Below are 21,237 nucleotides of genomic sequence, written 5' to 3' on the forward strand. Positions count from 1 at the left end.
CCACAAGTAGAAAAACCATAAAAAATGACATTTTTAAACAACGGTACTGCTTACATTTTTTTTTTTGGCGCGTCTGTTTCAATCCGCCATATTTGCCAATCACTGTTTGACCTTGCAGTGTAACTCTGCGATTTAGAGCCGCCAGTTAATTATGCACCGAGTGAGTGTAGGCCTTGTGTGGTTAAAAAACATTCTTATGCCTTATTTTTTCATTAGAATGCTAGGATTCATTGAAAAGATGAAGTTGTCTGATTTATGACCATATATTATGGTCATCGCCCCGCCCACTCCAGCCATTGATTGGCTAATCCAATTTTTGTTTGGCTCCTCGTAGTTTCCCCAACTGGGGTGTCAATTTATGAAAATGGTTGGGGGTGCCCAGAGCTAAGGCAGACCTCACATGCTATTCTTTTAGACAAAACTGCATTGTGTTAGTATAACTATCAGTACGGCTCTAGCGATATTAAGGGGTAGGTTTTGCACTTTTACATTTCTGGTTACCTATATCTCAGAAACTAATCGATCTACGATGAAGCCATTTTACACGATCATGGCCGGCTTGTTACCCAACAAGCCGATCGCATCTTCAACACTCAAACGCTTATGACGATAAAGATATAGCCTGAAGTACACTAAATTTTGTAGGTGCAAAACCTACCGCTAAAACCCGCGAGACCTGTACATAGGTCCTCATCAATCACCATTCCATATTTCATGTGTATGCTTGCATCGTTATCTGTTTACAGTGAAGTATCAGCCAGTTCGTTTTTAATGCAAATGGCTAGGCCAACCTGATATTGACGGTCAACGGATGTAGGGGAAGGTGGGCATGGCCCGGAAACTTATTCTTAGACGTCATTTGCTCAGTAACTATTCAGGTCCGACTCCGGTGAACTGCAAATAGTGCCCCTGTTGGGCCCATGTGTGGCCTTCATAAACACCGCAAAATAAAGGAGTTGGCTTGAAATGCAAAGATATGTGACATGGAAATGTCTAATGATGTCAAATGTCCAAAAATACCCCATCTGTGGGGTGAAGTCAGGCAGAGGGAGGGCAGCTTCGGACGGTCCGGGGACCCCGTTATGTCACAGCTTCATTCAGACACAATGTGATTTCATTGTATTGATGCCAAAACGTCACATATGTTCAATATCACTCCTTTCACTATACTATGGGAGACAAAACCTTGTTCTGGGAACTCCCTGGCCTCCTCCTCATACACACACGCCCGTATACCAGCCTTACTAGAATCAGAATCAGAATCAGAATATTTATTAACCCGCGCCCGGCTGGGGGTCCTGGATTTCCACGCCCTGCTGGGGGGGGGGGGGGTGTTTGAACACCCCCTTGTAACTCGGCTCCTGGGCCACGTAGCGATACGCGGAAAGCGGCGTTCGAAAGAGCGTAAAAAGTAAAGACGAAATAACTTCGGTCAATTTTTTGGTCAGGTCAAAGGTCAGGTCACCAGAGGTCATTGAAGGCAAAATTTCGCCGATTTCCAGGTCGAATGTCGACAATTTCCAAGAAGCCAACGCATAACTCGGGAACCAATAGAGCTACAGCGCCGCGGAAAAGCGCATTCGATAGCCCTATTAACGCCCTTTCTGAGTAATTCTCCCAGATTTGACCTAACGTCAACGGTTTTGCCTGCAGGGGGCAAAAACTGCAAAAATAGCCGATTTTTTTCGGAAGCAGTTTTTCTGCAATAACTTTTGACCCAAGCCTTGTACGAGCTTTATTTTACCGGCATCGTGTTCCTCTCGTCAAGACGCATCGAATGAACTATAACTTGACCTTGAAAGGTCAACTTGAAAATTTGACCTCAGGTCAAGGTCATGACCTGACCGGAAAGGGTCATATTGCATATCAGTCGATCCGTATCGTCGAGCTGAACACATCTAAGGCGTTTTCATCGCTCTAGCATGCCTCTATCAAAAGTTATTTGCGAAAAACTGCTAGATACTATTCGTGACCTAAGATGACCTCAGGGCATAAACAGGGGTCACGGACACCATTTTCATGTTCTGTGTGTCTCAACCACTTGTAATTCGGTGTTTGGGAGTGTTTACAATGTCTTTCGTCCAAAAGAGGCGCATTTCAATTTTCTCCCATTGACTTATAATGGGGAGGTCGCAAAATTGACCTGACCTTAGGTCACCGATATCAAAATTCTGAGATAATCATTTTGTACATGCTATTGCTCTTAGCAATCGCTGAAAGTTTCAAAGCGATCGGTCACTCGGTGTAGATATGACAGACATTGAAACTTTTTATGAGGTGAGGTCACTTCAAGTGACCTGGTGACCTGACCTTGAATGACCTTGATCTGAAATTTTCACAACATGTGTAGAATTGATGTATGATAAGGTGTACCAAAAACGGCGGCGCGAAAAAAAAAAACACAAGGGGGGTGTTCAAACACCCCCCCCCCCCAGCAGGGCGCGGGTTAACCCGCGCCCCACTGGGGTCTGTGTATAACACGCCCTACTGGGGGGGGGGCTATTCATAGCCCCCCCTCCTAACTCCAAAACTACTGGGCCGATCGTCAAAATTCAAACGGCGTCTGATAGCCCCGGAAAAACTGTCGAGCGAAACCTAATTTCATTGACCTCGAGGTCACCGATGACGTCACAGGTCAGGTCAAAGTAAAAATTATCAGCACTTTGGCTTGTTCACATTTTGGGCTCTGGCCGCCGTCTTACAAGTCAGATCAGGCTCATTTTTGGTTTCCACACTCGTGAACAGATGCTCTAGATACCTTGAGGGTACCAAACTTGTACTTTGATTTTCAGGTCAGGGTCAGGTCATCACAGGTCACGAAAATATTATATCATGCGTCGGTCACGTGACACATGTTTTATGGTCCATTTAGGCCATAGATTTCGAATTTGATGTCGTCTGTGTCATTCAAGGTCATTTTGAGTCGAAATTAGCTTAGGTCAGGTCACTTTCAGGTCAAAAAAGGTCAAATTTTGAAGTTGAAATTTTTCAACAAAAAAGGTGTCTATTGGATGCAGTTTGAGCTCAGGAACACGATGGTGCCATTTATATTGGTGTACGATGCCAAATACGTACTGAAAAATTGATTTGAAAAATTAATAATTGTGAATTTTTTGCAATAATGCGTATAACTTGGCCATTTTTGAAGATATTTAGCTAAAACTTGCTAGAGTTAGTCATAATCATGCGTTCTGTCACATATATTCCGGTTTTTTCGAAAAGTCAAAAACTTTTTGAAAAAAATGTAAAAATGTAAATTTTGAATATTATTATATAAAATTTTCGAAATTTTCAAAATTTCGAAAATCCGAGATAGCAGTTTGATAGCGCGGTCAATTTTGAGTTCTTTAATGCAAAGAAATTGGATCTAGCTTAAAAACTGAGCTCTTGGGAGCGATTGCCGTGGTTCAATGTTTTGCGTCGAAATCGGACGAACATGACGTCACTCTGACGTCATTTCCGGCCGACCTATGGTAGCTACGAAGTTCAAATTTTGATACAAGGTGTCAAATTGATGCAGCCGAAGGTACTGAAAGTTTGGCGTCGATTCGTCAAGCGGTTTGAAAGTTATTGCAGAAAAACGGGAGGGGGGGCTATAAATAGCCCCCCCCCAGTGGGGCGCGGGTTAACGAATGATCCACTTCACGCTGTGGCTTTTCACATCGGCACGTCAAACACAAGCTAAAATAAATGACAGATTGGCTACCATTTCTACACAGTTCACACACTCACACGCGCTCACGTACGAGGCTCAAATACTCGTGTGGACGGCTGTCGCTCAAGTTTGGGCGTTAACCGCTTACAAATTTCTTCACATTCGCTTTCGTTACGATGCCCGATTACATTAGATTGGCACTCCACATTAAGCAGTCATTCAATGGTTCACACACCCACACACACTCCGCAGGTAAAAGCTGATGGTTTCGGGCGAAGGAGAGCCGCAGCGCTGCGCACCGTGGCGCTGCGCGGAGCGAACTGAACTTACTACCTACCAATCTGAAAATGCATTCATTTGTGCTATAGTAAGGCAGTTTTAGACGCGTAGTTTACCATTTAACGATAATGTATGCACCATCTTCATATCATTTACCTACTATCTGATGTGTAGCTTACAGATAGCCCTAAGCATCCCCACTTCCAACTGCCCCAAGCATCCCATTACGCCCCGAAAGCATGTGAAATGGCGACTCATGAGCAGACGTGAATTCTCACGCACGTAACAATCAGGTGAAGTTTGCAACCACCTAGCAATACCACAATAGCAAGGCAAAGCAAACAGTCGCAGTTAAACAGGTACAGGACACTACGTTAACCCGCGCCGGGCCCGGGGGGCGGTGTTTGAACCACCCCTCCCTGCAGTTTTTCGCAGATATCTCAAAAAACGGCGGCGCGGAAGTCGCAGAGGCCGGAGCACCGGCCCGGGCGCGGGATAACACTTTACAAAATTACATCAGCTTTTCAAAAAAAAAGAGAAAAACGCACCTTGCGTTCAAGCGCCCCCGCGAACCGTAATTTAATACGACCTGTTGAATGACGTGACCCACGAGTCGTGAAAATTTCACCCTCCTGCATCAATCGACGGCTTTGCAGTGAGCGTTTTTGGGCGTAACCCCGACGGCGGCGGCGGACTTTTTAAGATTTATAATAGTAGACTAGAGGTACAGGTTTACTCAGCCAGCCGGATCTGCAGGAAGGCTTTCACAATGTCAGCAGAGATGCCGAACTTCTATCTCCTGAAGCGCAGCAGAACATCCAGCACAGTGGGGGTCAGCGGAGGCCCGATCTCTACACAGTCATTCAGAGACAGTCCACTGGAGCCTTTCGCTGAAGCGTCGAAAACGGGACGCACCTTGGTGGTGGTGCTCCCTGCTTTAACCACTGGCCTGTGGGGCAGGTAAAAGACAGGATTGTCAGTCGCCATCTCCTCTGGGGGAACCTCATGAATCACCCCCTGCTCCTCCATATCCTGGATGACAGCATCATACTTGCCCTTCAGACCAGGATCTCTGTTAAGTCTACGAGAGAGACTGGCCAGGCGCGACTCAGCGATGCCACGGTTATCCTGTAGGAGGGACACTGACCCATCCTTCCGCCTCGGTAGTTCAACCTCATATCTACCATCATCACACTGGCGGACACTGTTTGTGAACTCGGTTAGTACACTGGACTCAGCACAGGGACTGTCATCAATACCAAACCCCTCCAGTGACCACAAGTTCCTCAGCGACCCAGGCACATCAGTGACTGTTAGCAGTTGACAGGTAGGGATTCCTCGCCCAGTGACACCAGAAGACCCTTCAGCCAGGCCAGACAGTACCCAACCAAATGCCGTCTCCTGAGCTACTAGTCCCTCTGGGCTCCTGATCAGCCCTGTTCTCACCATAGACCAGTAGCAGTCCTGACCAATCAAGATGTCGATCTGGAGTGGGGTCTCAGCCGAGAAGTCGTCAGCCATCTCCACGTGTCGGAAGGACTGAAGGAGATGCGCCTCCACAGTTGGACGCATCAGAGGAGCACTGATCACGGGCACCTCCACAGCCTGGATCCTTTGCAGTATAGGCACAGGCAGATTGGCACCAGTCAGTTCAAGCTCATACATGTTACATACACCACTCGACTTTCCACCCCCAAAGGCAGCATAGGTCATTTCAACAGTACCCTTCCACTGACCAGACACCTTCTTCATCAGCCGCTCAGAGACATAGGTCCGGTCAGAGCCAGAGTCAAATATCAGCTGAGCCTTCACAGGCCCAGACTCAGACATGACATCAACAGTGGCAGTTGGTAAGAATGTACACTTCCCACCGGTGTTACATGACAGGGACATCCCTGGCGGAGGACTGGGGCCCATCCCAGGGTAGGGTCCCACCCCTGACCCCTCCCTTCTAGTACCTCCTCCGCCAAAACCCACACTGCGTGCAGGGTTGGTCACACTGGACGCACCCTGGGAGGGACTGGGGCCCACAAACCCTACCCCTGAACCCACTCTCCCAACAGCCACACTGGCAGCAGGTTTTGCATCCACATCATCAGAGTTCTCCAGTTGCAGACAGCATGTCACATGGTGTCTCCCCTTACACTGTGCACACCTGGCTTTACACGTTCGAGCACTGTGCCCTGACCCCAGACAAGCAAAACAGAGTCCACTTACTTTGACTTGTTGGAACCTGTCTCTGCGTCTGAGCATCAGCCAGTCTGGGCACCTATCTGTTCGATGCTGACGCTGGCAGAAGCCGCAGCAGGCCACTGCCTCCCTGGTGGGAGCAGCCAGGGCAGCTGCAGCAGGTTGACGGAGGCTGTGATCCCTCGAGCTCCTTGAAGATGAGCCGGTGGCAGGAGCAGCTGGGCCACGAGCCTCAGGAGCTCGCCGAGATGACCTTCTTGGAGTCGCGCCTGTCCCAGAGAGGGCAGGAACAGCAGCTGGTACACCCGCCAGCTCCATACAATGTCCAGATCTCTCACGACGACTTATTTCATCATTCAGGAAGGTCAGCAGGTGTGTAAGATCCCCTTCTTTCCCTTCAGAGGTTCTCGCCCATTCGAGCCGCACCTCTTCTGGTAGCTTGGAGAGCACTAGAGGTGTTAGCACCACCCCATACCTGTCCCTGTCTACACCAAGAGACTCCAGGCTACGAATGTGAGCCATCAGGGAGTCCTGGAGGGCACCAAGGTCACCGCCCTCAGGATTCAGCAGCCCCTGCGCACGATGAAAGATCTGCTTCTCGGGCCGCCCATACCTTTGCTTCAAAATCTCGACAGCTGCAGGCAGCCACTTTCAGTCCTGCTACTGAGCGAGCTGCTTTGCCCTTCAGCAAGGCTCTAAGGTACGAGAACTTTTGCACCTCAGGTAATGCAGACTGATTGACGCACGCATCAAACGACTCCCAAAAATAGAGCCACTTGTCCACCCGCCCATCGAAATCAGGCAGGTCCAGTTTTGGCAGCTTCACTTTTGCGGCCTGAGTTCCATCACTCTCACTTGCAGCTTCAGCATCAGAAACTGCCAGGCTGAGACGCGTTTGATGCCTAATCTGCTCATCTCGGAAGAGGCCAGATTTCTCGATGTCATCATAGAGGCTATCCTCATCTATCACTGCCTCAACAGCTGTCTGCGCAATGTCAAACGCATCCAACCTCTTGCCGAACTCTGTGAGCGCACTAGACGCTTCCAGCCGCCACTCAGACTTCCTGTTTTCAGCTGGAACAGAAAGCAGATCCTGCAGCTTCTTACCAGCACGGGTAAGCCACCCTTTAGCTGCCTTTCTTGCTCTTTCCTCAGACATCGTGATTGACCTTGGCTGTGACCTTTCCAACCAAATCCTCGGGTTTCACGACACCAAAATGTCGGGGAATCAGAGTCAGCAAGGCCCGAGCACGTAAAAAGATTTGGAGGAATCAGCAGGTCTATTCATCAGCCAAACATATTCTGCTTCAAACATATTCTGCACACTCAGGACCAAAAAACATCATCGGTCCCCATGATCCTTCCCCCATAGACCATCGTCACCAATCTGTCCTTCCGGGTAATGCGTCGCTACTGCCCCACCGCGCCGCCATCGTACTGAAACAGCACCACTAAATACATGTAAAATACGCAACAAGGCCCATACACCTCCGGCTGAGCTCAGATACATGGGCTTCCCAGGTCAGACAGCTGGGGCATTCCACGATAGATCGTACCAGGCCCGTCACCCTCATCTCTCAGATTTTAATGAAAATCGGTTCTAGGGGTGATCATAGGCCCCAAAGACGCCTGGCAAAATATCAGACTTCTCAGATCAAAACTTTTTGAGTTATATTGCATTAATTACATTTTTTAAAACTTCGGTTTGTAACGGGGAGTTTGATGGCCTATAACTCAAGAACGGGTTAAGCAACCAACAAACAGTAAACAACACTAAGCTTGCGATGAATCAAAAATTAATATAACCGTTTAAAAATTCCAAAGAAAATTTTTCATTGTTGCGCAAAAACCTTAATCTTTTTTCATTTGCCTCTAATGACTTTTGGGACCAAAATTTTTTCACATTTTCATTTTTTCAAAATAAGCTTCATGTCATTGCGAATCGACATGCAAAAAATTAGAAAGGTGTTCTTTCTATAAGTTCCTCATTTTCCCGCAAACAAAATGGGTTTCGGAGGGGTTGATACGACCCCAGCACGCCGTTTCGCTTCTAATAGAGCTAGAGCCTCGCGGAAAAAAGAGCGTGTGTGCCGTTACAAGTCGCAGCGATTGGTACCCGATTTTAAGGTCTCAGGTTAACCGGTAGCGTCTGAGGTCAGGTCAAGTGACTGAAGTTACGGGTTCGGTTTTTAGTAAATAACTTCGCAAAAAATGGCCGCAGAGCCGCGATTTTGGCATCATTGTGTTCGCCTAGCTCAGGTGCGTCGAATGGTATACTTTTTGCTAGGGTGAGGTCAACTTAAGTAGCTGACCTTGGGCCAAGGTCAGGTCAGAGCCCCTCAGGTCACGAAGTTGGGCAAAGGGTATCATATGGCATATCATTCGATTCGGAAGGTCTCCCCGATTGGTGGCTTTCCCGACTCTAGCTCAATTTGATTGGGAGTTATTGACGAAAAACTCGTACGACCCTAGTGACGCCATAAATGACGTCACGCAAGGTTATCAATGCAAAAGTGAAGCATTGGACTTTGCAAGGAGTGCATGAAATCACGATACCATGTACGTGAGATAGTTTTAGATCATTATCGGCGCCAAAATAACAGTTTTTATATTTCCCCCATCGACTTATAACAGTGATGTCACGTGACCGACCTGACCTCGTGTAACCTTAAAAAATTCCCAGCTTTACAAGTTGTGAGACCTCTGGAGGACACCATGTATGCGTCCTGTAACCTTCATCTCGGACAGCTATGGTCATTGGCGTCCAAAACAATGTCAGAACCAAACAGCCTTTTTCACTCTCGCGCTTATAGGAAAAAGGGTTGGATGAACCCTCTTTTCATTTTTTTCAGATGACTTAGACTTCAATTGAAATTTCAGTAACCCGTGATGTCACTAGGCAGCTTTACCACGCCATTCCCGAAATCACTACTCGAAACCGTTATCGTGACGCAAAATAAATACATTTATAGAAAGAACACCTTCCTAATTTTTTGCATACTTCTTAACAATGAGCCAAATATTTTTTTTTTGAATAAATAAAAATTAAAAAAATTGCCCCAAAGTCCAAAAAAATACAAATGAAAGAAAACTCGATATGTCATATATCAAAAATAGCGTATTTTTCGAAATCTCAAAAATACATATTAATATCTGTTTCATCGCAAGTTCATTGTTATATAACATTTGGCATTTGAATAATCCGTCTTAGAGTTACAGCCCGCCAAACTTAGCGCTGCAAAGCAAGATAAAAAAATGTGATGCACCATAACTAAAAAAATAGTCATCTGATAAGCTTGAAACTGTTACAGGTGGATTCAGAGCCCCTGATTACCCCTGAGACCAATTCTCGTCAAATTTCGAGAGATGAGGTTGTCAAATTAGAAAAAAGTGGTACGATCTATCGTGGAATGCCCCAGCTGTCAAAGACCACGCCGAGGTTTCCTGCCTGCGCACATGGTTCCAGCTCCGCGTCACCGGTCACGAAACGATACGACGACTGCACAGTGATGCAAATGGGGTTCACGAGTGGCCATAAATACGAAAAAGGCCCAAAATTCAAGTTCACTTAATCGAATAAATCGTAATATGGTCAGTCAGGCAAATGTTTGGGGTGTCTGAAAAAGTATGATTTTAATGTTTTTGTCAAAACCGGCCTCGTGTATGATTGTCAGAAGTCGAGACATTTTTGATGTAAAATAACTGTCAGGTACTTGAAATTCAAGTGCCGCTAGCGTGCGTTCATGTCATACAAACTGCAAAAATTATACATGAAAATGATCCCCGAAACCTGCTGCTTCTAATGCCACGTCATAAAAAGCCGTATCTATTTTGGTTTGGCGGTGAGCTAACTATTTGTAATCATGTTGCAACCGCAGTTTTTTACCAAAAATATTTGCTTTCAATTCACCTACAGCATTTTGCACAGTGTGTGCCCGTTAGTGCACCATATCATAGCATTCCCTAATCATTTCTGAGTCGCATAGTGAAAAAATTAAGGCGCTAGCACAGGGCTGACCGGCGCTACAGAAGTTTTCGTCCGGCACGGTCGGGTGCCGCGGCGCAGCGGACGGCCCGGGCGGCCGCGCCGCCGCGCCGCCCGGACGCCGCGCGGCGGCACCCACCCGCCCACTGCGCGCCCACTGCGGCACCCGACCGCCCGGACAAAAACCTCTGTAGCGCCGGTCAGCCCCGTGCTAGCACCTTAATTCTTTCACGATGCGACTCAGAAATGATTGGGGAAGGCTATGGTATGGTGGACTAACGGGCACACACTGTGTTAAGTGCTGTAGGTGAAACGAAAGCATTTTTTTCTTAGTAAAAAACTGCGATTGCAACATGATGATAAATAGTCAGATTACCGCCAAAGCGAATGAGATACGGCTTTTTGTGACCCGGCATTAGAATCAGAAGGCTTTCGGGATCATTCCCATGCATAATTTTTTCAATTTGTACGAAATGAACGCAAACCAGCTGCGTTTGAACTTGCGAGTGTCTGACCGTCATTTTACGACATAGAAAATGTCACGACTTCTGACGATTATACACGAGGCCGGTTTTGACAAAAACATGAAAACCGTGTGATTTCAGATGCCCCAAACATTTGTCTACTCGGCCATATCGCAATTAACTCGATTTGGTTAACTTGACTTTTGGGTATTTATGGCCACTCGTGAACCCCATTTGCATCACTGTGGACTGGGGGCAAGTGTTTTAAGATTTTGACGGCTGCCGAATATCATGAGTTGCGTTTTGCCGCGTTATCCTTCAGGGCGTTTGAGTGGAATCATTTGCTCAGTGTTTCTAGTGAGGCCTCCATGCGCGAGATAAGGCCACTTACATGTTTTTTTGGACCACTCACTAGAAGCTGGGTATCATCTGCATATTGGAAAACGCATGCGTCATCGGCGTAAAGCGCCAGATCGTTTGAGAAAATCGTGAATAAAAGAGGACCCAGGGCCGAGACTTGAAACACGCCCATAGTGTTAGGGAGTGGTCGTGACAGTACCCTGCGCTGGAGTTCATCGGTCATTGAAACGCTTTGTGTGTGACCTTCAAGATATGCCTTAACCCTATTAGTGGCAGGGGGGTTGTTTTCATCCAGCCCTCAGTTTTTTTCGGGAATATCTCCGAAACCGCTGAAGCTACGATGCTGAAATTTTCTGACTTTTCCTAAAACTAAATTGGGCACATTCCCTGAAAATTTCAAGTTCATACCTTTACCAGGGGCGGCTCCAGAGCACTGGGAATTGGGGGGTCCTATTCGTGAAGCGAGTCATTTGGGCGAAGATCACGATGCTGATGTATTTTAACTGTATGCACCAGTTTTACGAACAGTGAATAAAAGGTATCATGTGATAACATATACAAAGTTATTGTGCATCCTCTTTTGACACGTTTTTGCTATAATAGGCGGATCCAGGCGTCCAAAAAGGGAGGGGGGTCATACTGAAATGTACAGTACCATTTGATGAGCGGTTTCGTAGTAGTTACATTGCCAGAAAGCGATCAAATGCACCATACCATGTAGTTAACACTTACAAGCGATGTTTTCCCCTAAAATCATAGGCGCGTCCAGGTGCTGAATATTGGGGAATAATTAGGTAGTAATTACATCTGTATCCGCCTATGATTTTTGAAAATGCATATTTTTAGGGTCTATGTGAATTCCTGGGTTATTCTCTATCGATCGGCAAAAGTTGCGTTAAGATTGGTTCAGAAACCTGGCCGTGAACAGTCTAAAATGTATCTGCAATTTGCCCGTTTTTACCCCCCTCTACCCCCTATTGACATTTTTTAATTTTTGTTTTTTTAAGAAATGTAGATCACGTTGAGCGAAATCGAATGCCGTTTGAATTTTGAAAATCGGCCCGTTAGATCTCGAGATATCAGGGGGGGGGGTCGTAAACAGCCCCCCCCCCTGCCACTAATAAGGGTAGCCAGGAGCCTGCCCACTAATAGGGTTCAACCAAGGAGTTTCGATGCCGTACAATGCGAGTTTGTCGAGAAGGAGTTCATGATCTATGACATCGAAACATTTGCTGAGATCGATAAGGCACAGAAAAGATATATCTCCCCTGTCCGTGGCAGCTAGGATGCGGTCGGTGACGGACAAAAGTGCTGTTTCAGTTGAGTGCTGGGGTCGGAAGCCATGCTGACTAGGTGCCAAAAGGTGATTTTGAGAGAGATAGTGTTGTAGCTGCTGCTGGATGACTCGTTCAACAACTTTCATGATAACTGGTAGGTACAGTCGTGTACAGGTTGATGGTCCGCTACTCTTTATCCACCGGGTTCCTATGGCTCAGCATTGGCAGCAGCCGCCTGGTACCGGTAGGCTGTGCCGCTTGACCCGAAGGCCGAAAGTTATGCGGCACAGTCTACCCACACCGTTTGACATCGGCTCGGGTCGCCGGGTGGAGCGCTTTGTAGACCAGCTGTTGCGTCAGACCAGCGCGGGGGGAGAGGCTCGTCTCAGTGGTTGGCGTGGGCTGGCGAATGGTGTGGGGCGTGTTGGTGGACCATGGGGGCTGGTCGGGTGTGTTTGGTCGCTTCTTGCATTGCACATTTTGCGTCGCTTAACAATTGCATTCCTGTTTTTGATAAGCACAATGCACGGAAGACCCAGCGAATATAATTTACTTTACTTGTGCATTGTGCAAAACGTGATTTGGCACGGTATCGAGGCAACCATAGGTCTTGTGCCTATGATGCATGATATTTAGGCAATACGTTTATGAAAACGGTAGATTGATGCTGGATGTCAATTTGTATGCTAAATGTCGGCACGTATTAAATGAATGAATGAATCAATCAATCAATCAAACGAATCAATCAATCAAACAAACAATCGACATGTATGAAACCGTATAAATGGCTCGCAACCACTAATTACAATCAAACCATCCTAACTCGGAAAAGCAGCCGGAGCCCTGATGAGGCTCGAACCGGGACTCCACGCTGTAAATTTTGCCAATGATCCATCATCATTCCACCAAGCTAGAGTGACCGGCACCCGAACCCACAAAAACATTAATTGACATTGCCGCCGACCTCCCGGCCCCGCCGCCCGCCCGGCCAGACTTTGCCCCGGCCATAGCCACCATCCGGTGTAGCTCAGCGTAGGAGTGCTCGACTGTCAAACTGACCGGTAGTGAGGGGCCCGGTTCGAAACGCTTCGGATGGTGGGTATTTATTTCTCGGTGGGAGGCTTTGCGTTTAGTCCACTTTTCAGAAAGATCATTTGGTGACTGACCTGTTTTCTTTCTTTGCTGCAATTCATGAGGAGACCGTATGCACCCTTACCTGGCCTTCGCACCCCACTTGGGAGATGGGTGGTTGACTCCCCGCCCCCATGGGTTTTGTGAATATCTCTAAACGAATTTTTGGAGGGTGGATACGATCTGTTCTATGCGACAAGTGACCACACACGCCCAGCCTCAGGTCCGCTCACTCCCTCCCCACACCACCCCCTCCCCACACCACACTCCAGCCCGCCTTATCCACCGAGCCGAGCCATAACGAGCCTCAGCGCCCCGGGGCGCGACCTGTCAGCGAACCGGCGGGGACGCGGGCCGGCGGTTGCGTGCGCCGCGGGGGCAGGGGCGCGTCCAGGCGTCGGGGACATCGAGGCGGCGCGAGCTGGCGCCGCCACGGCGACACTGGACCAGACCTGATAATTGGACTGGACACCTCAACATTCAGTCGTTGAAGCCCAAACTGCCGCGGATCTGCGAGACGACATTCATAGAGTTTACGGATTTGATATATTGTCACTGTTATTATATAACAGTGTTCGCTGACAAGTCGCGCCCCTGGGCGCTGAGGCTCGTTATGGCTCGGCTCGGTGGATGAGGCGGGCTGGAGTGTGATGCGGGGAGGGGGTGATGTGGGTAGGGAATGAGCGGACCTGGGTCTGGGCGTGTGTGGTCACTTGTCGCATAGAACCGATCGTATCCGCCCTCCAAAAATTCGTTTTAGAGATATTCACAAAACCCATGGGGGGGGGGGCAACCACCCATCTCCCAAGTGGGGTGTGGAAGGACAGGTAAGGGTGCATACGGTCTCCTCATGAATTGCAGCAAAGAAAGAAAACAGGTCAGTCACCAAATGGTCTTTCTGAAAAGTGGACTAAACGCAAAGCCTCCCACCGAGAAATAAATATCCACCATCCGAAGCGTTTCGAACCGGGCCCCTCACTACCGGTCATTTTGACAGTCGAGCACTCCTACGCTGAGCTACACCGGATGGTGGCTGTGGCCGGGGCAAAGTCTGGCCGGGCGGGCGGCGGGGCCGGGAGGTCGGCGGCAAAGTCAATTAATGTTTTTGTGGGTTCGAGTGCCGGTCACTATAGCTTGGTGAAATGATGATGGATCATTGGCAAAATTTACAGCGTGGAGTCCCGGTTCGAGCCTCATCAGGGCTCCGGCTGCTTTTCCGAGTTAGGATGGTTTGATTGCTATTAGTGGTTGCGAGCCATTTATACGGTTTTATACATGTCGATTGATTGTTTGATTGATTGATTGATTCATTCATTCATTTAATGCGTGCCGACATTTAGCATACCGTAAAGTGGGGCTATTTGAGACAGTGGGGCTATTTGAGACAGTAAGGTAATGGTATAGTAAAATCGCTGTAAAATGAAAACCGTTTGATGTTTTTTCGTCATTTTTGCTTAGGCTGAAGTGGAATTGAACAATGAATGCTCTGAATAACTTTTTTTAAATTTCGAAAAGTTCTGAAAGAAATTTGCAATAAAATACGAAATACAGAAAAACGCACAATTTAAGTTGCTCGAAAAGGACCCCTACCTGCAGCTTAAAAAAGTTGAAGTTTTAACAGCTTCGCCACTGTATCTATCGTTACTACCTTTTTGCTTATAGGCTAAGCACATTTTTCATGAAAATATTATATATTGTTAACGGTACTGCCGATTGCGTAACCCATTGTCTCAGAATCCCGATGATGCCCACCTGGTCAAACCTCAACGGATATGCCAAATAGCTGATGACTAGGGTGACCCGCGTGCTCCGCAACGCGAAAAGGGGCATTTACGATCGGCGGGTGTTTGGTTTTCTTGTGTCGGTTGGGTTAGCTATCCATTTCGGTCGATTACTTTTTGACGGCTAAACGTTTTGGTTTGTGGAAAAAATATCCACCGCATCGAGGTGCCCGTGTCTGATAAGCATGCTTTCCACTTCAGAATCTGTCAAATGTGCTTTATAATTTAGGCGCGTAGTTTTAAGACAAATGAAAGGCGTAGATAATTTTCGCTAAAAATCGTTTTGCAGAGGTTTGAAACATTTTTTTTTTTAAGAATACTGTTGCTTGTCATGCAAACGTGATGATTGGATCTTGGAGAGAATTGAATGCTCTTTCTAATGATAGCATTTTCCATTGTCAAGCGTATCAGGTTAAGCAGCAAATCCCGTGTAACTTTTTAGTGGCACATTATGGACAAATACCATTTAATTCAGCGATTTTTTCCACATTGTTTTTGATCAATTAGCTGTTCACAATTTTTACATGAGAGGCGGTACATTTCTCTTGCCAATTGACGTTGTTTCAACTCTCTCAGTCTGATGGTCACGGGAAAATAAAATAAAATCCAAAATCCGTTTAAAACGGCACTTTTTGAAAGGAAATTGCCCTCACACTTGCACGTGGCGCGTGCCACCCCTGCACCGCACACTATTCGATTGCCCGTTCGATTCTCTACACGATGCTGTTTTCCCCGTGCCGATCGGGCGCACGGCTACCGAGATATTGCACGGGGAACGGACCCATGTCGGGCAAATTTAGCCATTTTCGCCCGTTTTTGCCAGCCGATTTATACATGTAAAGTCTATGACGCGAATTTGCACTTTTGGGGCCCGCGCCTAGCGCTCGCTATCGACCCGATCGAGCTGAGACCCCCCAAAAGCACGTTGTCCATCCTTGATCTATAAGTAGTGCGAATTTCAGCGCGGTAGGTGCAACGGTGTGACCTGTAACCCGCGCTACGTAGCACCATGAAAATAGCCCCACCCTATGGGGCTATTTGAGACAGGCTTTAACATAAAAAATAAAATGATTATTACTAGCTGAACCAAAATACACCTATATGAAAGACCTTACAGAGAACGACATTTTTGCAATTTACATGCTATAAGAAATATGAACCGTCTTAAAGGGAGAGGCCAAAAACTGTAAAATCCGTTTCAAATAGCCCCACTTTACGGTACGAATTGACATCCAGCATCAATCTACCGTTTTCATAAACGTATTGCCTAAATATCATGCATAGGCACAAGACCTATGGTTGCCTTGATAGTTGATACCGTGCCAAACCACGTTTTGCACAATGCACAAGTAAAGTAAATTATATTCGCTGGGTCTTCCGTGCATTGTGCTTATCAAAAACAGGAAGGCAATTGTTAAGCGACGCAAAATGTGCAATGCAAGAAGCGACCACACACACCCGACCAGCCCCCATGGTCCACCAACACGCCCCACACCACTCGCTAGCCCACGCCAACCACTGAGACGAGCCCCTCCCCTCGCGCTGGTCTGACGCAACAGCTGGTCTACAAAGCGCTCCACCCGGCGACCCGAGCCGATGTCAAACGGCGTGGGTAGACTGTGCCGCATGACTTTCGGGTCATGCGGCACAGCCTACCGGTACCAGGCGGCTGCTGCCAATGCTGAGCCATAGGAACCCGGTGGATAAAGAGTAGCGGACCATCAACCTGTACACGACTGTACTAGAGAAATGGGTCCAAAGCTGCTGGGGTCGGATAGGTTTCCGGATTTGAAAATGGGATGGACTGTGGAATGCTTTGGTCAGGGATGTCAGATTTCGAGATGCAGGTGTTAACGATGTGCTGTATGACGCTGCCAATAGCCTTAAAGGGAGATAATGAGCTTTCTTTTTTCTTAAATAAAAATTACTCGACATCTATACTATTTCTACTGAAGTTTCTATAAAATATGAAAATTTCCTAGCACATTTTCGTATGTGAAAAAGGTTTTTATTTTTGCAAAAAAGAAGCAGTACTTGCAGTACTTGTAACACCCACCGAAATGTGTTGTCCTTCTCTATAAAAAAGTCTCAGTATATGGCGCTTTTGTTTCAAACAGCGACGCTTGGGTTTTTGTTTATGTTATCGCCTTGTCGTTGCTTGGTTGTAAGGATTCTAATTTGAATTAGAGTTAATTCGGTTTAGAATAATTAGATTCTAATTCGGGGGTACATAGTGCCTGGAGAAATGACACTGTTTACATTATTTTGCGCCACAAATGAACGGCAAGCGCCAGAAACGCAGCCAAATCTTGCGATTGCGACTACGAAATTCATTATTTTGGCCTCAGAGCCTGAAGCGAAAAATACAAGCATATTTATTTCAAAAAGACTTCAGGTTTGTCGAACGGTGTTATGAGAATTTTGATAACAGTACTGCATAAGTTTTTCAGTGATGCCGCAAAAGTGTTGTATCTATCTTCTTTTATTGTGCAGTCGGCGGGACCGATTCAAAATTGAGTCGTTGCTACTAAAATAGCAGCATATGGCGACAGATGATGAACAGGAAAAATAGTTGCGTAAATTTAGACATAAACCACCCCCAAACCATGAATATCTTTTGAAGGCACTATAGACGACCATTAACTAACTAGATGTGATGAAGATCAAATGTAATGAATACGCTCATTTTACAAAATTACATGCAAGTACCAAAAAGTGATGTAAGTACTTATTCAACGGTCATTTTCAGCGCTCCCCGCTAACGTGACTTCAAGTTGAGATATTTGCGGCAAGGTACCGAATTGAGCAAAATGGTTTTAATTTACATTATAACTTGTTGTGTTTTGTCAGAAAATGGTCCTAACTCAGATTTTGTGGAAAAAGGTCATAATCTCCCTTTAAGAAACTGGTTTTTAGCATGCGGATGCACACACCGTCCGCTCCGCAGGCGGCTGAGTTCCGCATACTGAAAACTGTGCATTCGAGCTCACCGAGAGAGATAGGCCTCGGCTGAAAACCGCATGCGCCTACGCGTGGGAGCCGTGCGTTTGTACCTATATGTACCCGTGTTTTGGTTTCGGATCTCGGTAGCAATACGGGGGCCGACGGACACCAAAAATGAGTTTAGTTCGTCAGCAGTTACATCGGGTTGAACTGTTTTATTTTCTTTTTTTTTACCAGCTATGACTGATTTGATTCCCTGCCACACCTTGTTGGGGCCACGTTCGCTGATTTCCCACTGAATCACGTTGCGCCGGTCACGGCGAACGGCAGAACGAGCTGAACGATTCAGGTCTTTATAAACTGTAGATTCCCGCCCGGGCAGTCGTAGTGCGGCGCGCCGTTGGGCCATGATATCACGGTTGGAGGCTGAGACGGGGGGGGGGGGGGGGAGCGGTGGGGTTTCTAATGGTCAGGTTCTTTATGGGTTGATTAATTATTACACTCTATTATTATTTTTATTATTATTTATTATTATATTATATTATTGATTACACTCCATTATTGAACGCTTAAAAACTCATTCATACAACATGGCTGTTTTTGAGTTCGAGTCATAGGAGGTGGAAAAGTCAATACGAGGGGATGGTGACGCAATCAAGCACGCACAGAAACATACGCAGCCCACAAGCACGCATACGATCTAAAATTGGTCCAGTCGCCGTTTCATTTCACATTCCTTTTAAAAGCGCCCTGTGGTTGCTCCCTGACAGCGAGAGGCAGGACATTGAAAGCCTACACAGCACGGTACAATAATTTCCTTCGGCCGGACTCGGATGTTATTCGTTGATGTTTTTGTGTTTCAGACACGATGCTGTGGAGATGCGCCGCCAGGTGGCGTCGGCTGCCGGCTCCACGGCGTCCTTCAGTTCGACACGGGATGCGTGCACCATCGCCGGCGTGACCAGCTCCGCGGCCACACCGGTACGCCCCGCCTGGTTACTTGCGCTACGTGGTCTAGAATTGCTAAAAATTGAGTTCAAAAATTTGACGTCAATTTTGAACAGTTTTTTTCCGCTATAAATTGGCCAAATGGGAAGGAGGTATCGATCTAGAATTTGGTATGTAGACGGAAGAGGGTAGGGACTATCATATATATTCCGTTTCTGTTTTTCGAAATTTGAAAAACGTTTGGGATTTTTATTTGAAATTGTTTAACGGACTTTCACTGGGTAGTGGGTAAAAGTTATTATTGGTCCCGGTACTCCGACTTGTATTGAAAAGTCTTCGATGGGGCACACATAGGTTTAAAACCTATGTGTGCCCCATCGAAGACTTTTCAATACAAGTCGGAGTACCGGGACCAATAATAACTTTTACCCACTACCCAGTGAAAGTCCGTTAAACAATTTCAAATTCCGTTAAACAATTTCAAATAAGCATTTACCTGGGTATTAACTATTAAGACATGACTCTTCAGTCTCACTTAACGAGTTTGGGATTTTTTGCCATCTTATCAAAAACATAAATTTTGATTTTTGGTTCAAAATAATAAAACAATTGAAAATCTGAGATAGCAGTTTTGTAGCACCGTCTACACGACCATATAAAGAACTTTGAAATTGCTCGTTAACTGTAGCTTTTGTGAGCGTTTCAAGATTTTATTTTTTTGCTCATTTGTGCTCGAACATGGCCTCAGTTTGACCTCAGTAACTCCTGACCTAAGGTGACTTATGACTTGGAATTTTGTATGAAGGTGTAAAATTGATGTCTCAAAAGGTAGGGTGAAGTATAAGAGTACGCACTCAGTGGATTTCTTGCTCTCATATGTTCAATATTTGACAGGAAGAAATCGCAAGTATGGAATGTTAAAGATCATTAAATTAGCCATCAACCCATGAGGCAACGATCCTTCAGCGTAAATGGAAGTGGTCTAAAACTGACGTTTTCTGAACCGCTGCTGTTGCGTACTCTTACCACATGGGGTATGTATGAGTACAGGGTGTCCGAAAATTGTTTGCGCACTGTCTATATTCACGTATCTCGCACGTGCTCCCGTCAAACCGGTTAGGGAGGTTCGCGACCCCGCCCCCGGGCACCCCAGCGTGTCAGGTGATCACGTGACCCAGCAGGCGACCTGACCCCAGCCGCAGTGAGTGGCCACAGGTCGCTTTCCGAGAGGTAGTCTTCGCGCGCGGACCCCATATCGGGAATGGTGAGGGAGCACACTTTATCGACGCGCTACCGCGCGGTTGGGATGGTTGAAGCCGGGATGACGGTAGGCGATGTTGTCTGACAAGTGGGCGTAGCTCGCCGGACCCTTGATTACTGATGGGTCTCGCCCGCAGTGGTGCAGCACACTGCGGGAGAATCGCAAGGACCGTGGGAGAAAAACTGTGCTGAGCAGAGTGGCCAAAATCGTGCTCGCTAAAACCGTGCTGAAAAGACGCCAATCTACGCGGAACCTGGCCAAAAAGCTGACTGAGAAGGGTCAAGCGGTGTGGAAGACCACTGTTCACAACTACGTGGCCAAGTGCCTGGGTCTCAAACCGCTCAATCTGCGCCGGCAGCCAAAACTGGCCGAAGCCCAGAAGCGGAAGCGTCTGGTTTTTGCCCGGGAGCAGAAGAACTGGACCATTCAGGACTGGCGGCGCGTTTTGTTCAGCAATGAGTCTGTGTTCGAGCTCATGCACCCGCTGAATCGCCAGAACGAGCGCGTCTGGGCGCACAGAAGTGCTGAAGTGCCTGTCATCGACACGGTGAAGCAGCCGCTGAAAATCATGGTCCGAGCCATGATGAGTCATTCGGGCCTGTCAGAGCTCCACAGTCCACATCGTCCCCCGCGGTCAGACCGTGACGACCCAGTACTACGTGAAGGAGTTCTGAAGAAGTCTGCAGCGTCCGCGATAAGCGGAAGAGGCAGACGGGGGCGCCAACACAGGTCGAGCTGCTCCCGAAGATGTCCGAGGCGATCTTCCAGCAAGACGGTGCTTCAGCTCATCACGACGCCAGCACTCAACGGTGGTCCTGGGACAACCTCCCAGGGCTTTGGGACAAGGGTGTATGCTAGGCAACAGCCCTGACCCGTCTCCCATCGAGAACTTGCGGGCTATCGTGCAGAGCGAGCTCGACATGATGGAGCCGGCCACCACCGAACAGGCGCATATCAGAAACC

The 21,237-nt window shown here is 47.2% G+C and overlaps 2 protein-coding genes across 4 annotated transcripts in view; one reads left to right on the plus strand and one right to left on the minus strand.

Moving 5' to 3' along the window:
• LOC122383748 (dedicator of cytokinesis protein 7-like) overlaps window positions 1-21,237 on the plus strand; it is a 649,924-nt gene that overhangs the window by 5,587 nt on the left and 623,100 nt on the right. For all 3 annotated transcript variants that reach the window (XR_006256886.1, XR_006256885.1, XM_043370493.1), the window contains exon 2: window positions 18,929-19,046. Coding sequence is in view for 1 of the 3 variants with exons in the window: in XM_043370493.1 (XP_043226428.1) it covers window positions 18,929-19,046 (118 nt within the window). In the remaining 2 variants the exon portion in view is untranslated. The remainder of the gene's footprint in view (window positions 1-18,928; window positions 19,047-21,237) is intronic.
• On the minus strand, window positions 4,777-6,684 carry LOC122383789. Its single transcript, XM_043370549.1, has 2 exons — window positions 5,381-6,684; window positions 4,777-4,883 (listed from the first exon to the last, which is right to left on the minus strand). The coding sequence occupies exons 1-2, from the start codon at window positions 6,644-6,646 to the stop codon at window positions 4,872-4,874; spliced, it is 1,278 nt and encodes a 425-aa protein (XP_043226484.1). The 5' UTR covers window positions 6,647-6,684; the 3' UTR covers window positions 4,777-4,871.

The sequence above is a fragment of the Amphibalanus amphitrite genome, unplaced genomic scaffold (genome assembly GCF_019059575.1).
Source record: "Amphibalanus amphitrite isolate SeventyFive unplaced genomic scaffold, NRLGWU_Aamphi_draft 000013F_arrow, whole genome shotgun sequence".
Taxonomy (NCBI): Eukaryota; Metazoa; Arthropoda; class Thecostraca; order Balanomorpha; family Balanidae; genus Amphibalanus; species Amphibalanus amphitrite.

Bases quoted from the DNA above. Each gene is read 5' to 3' on its own strand.
- LOC122383789 (XM_043370549.1), bottom strand. From the start codon at position 6,646: ATGGCTCACATTCGTAGCCTGGAGTCTCTTGGTGTAGACAGGGACAGG.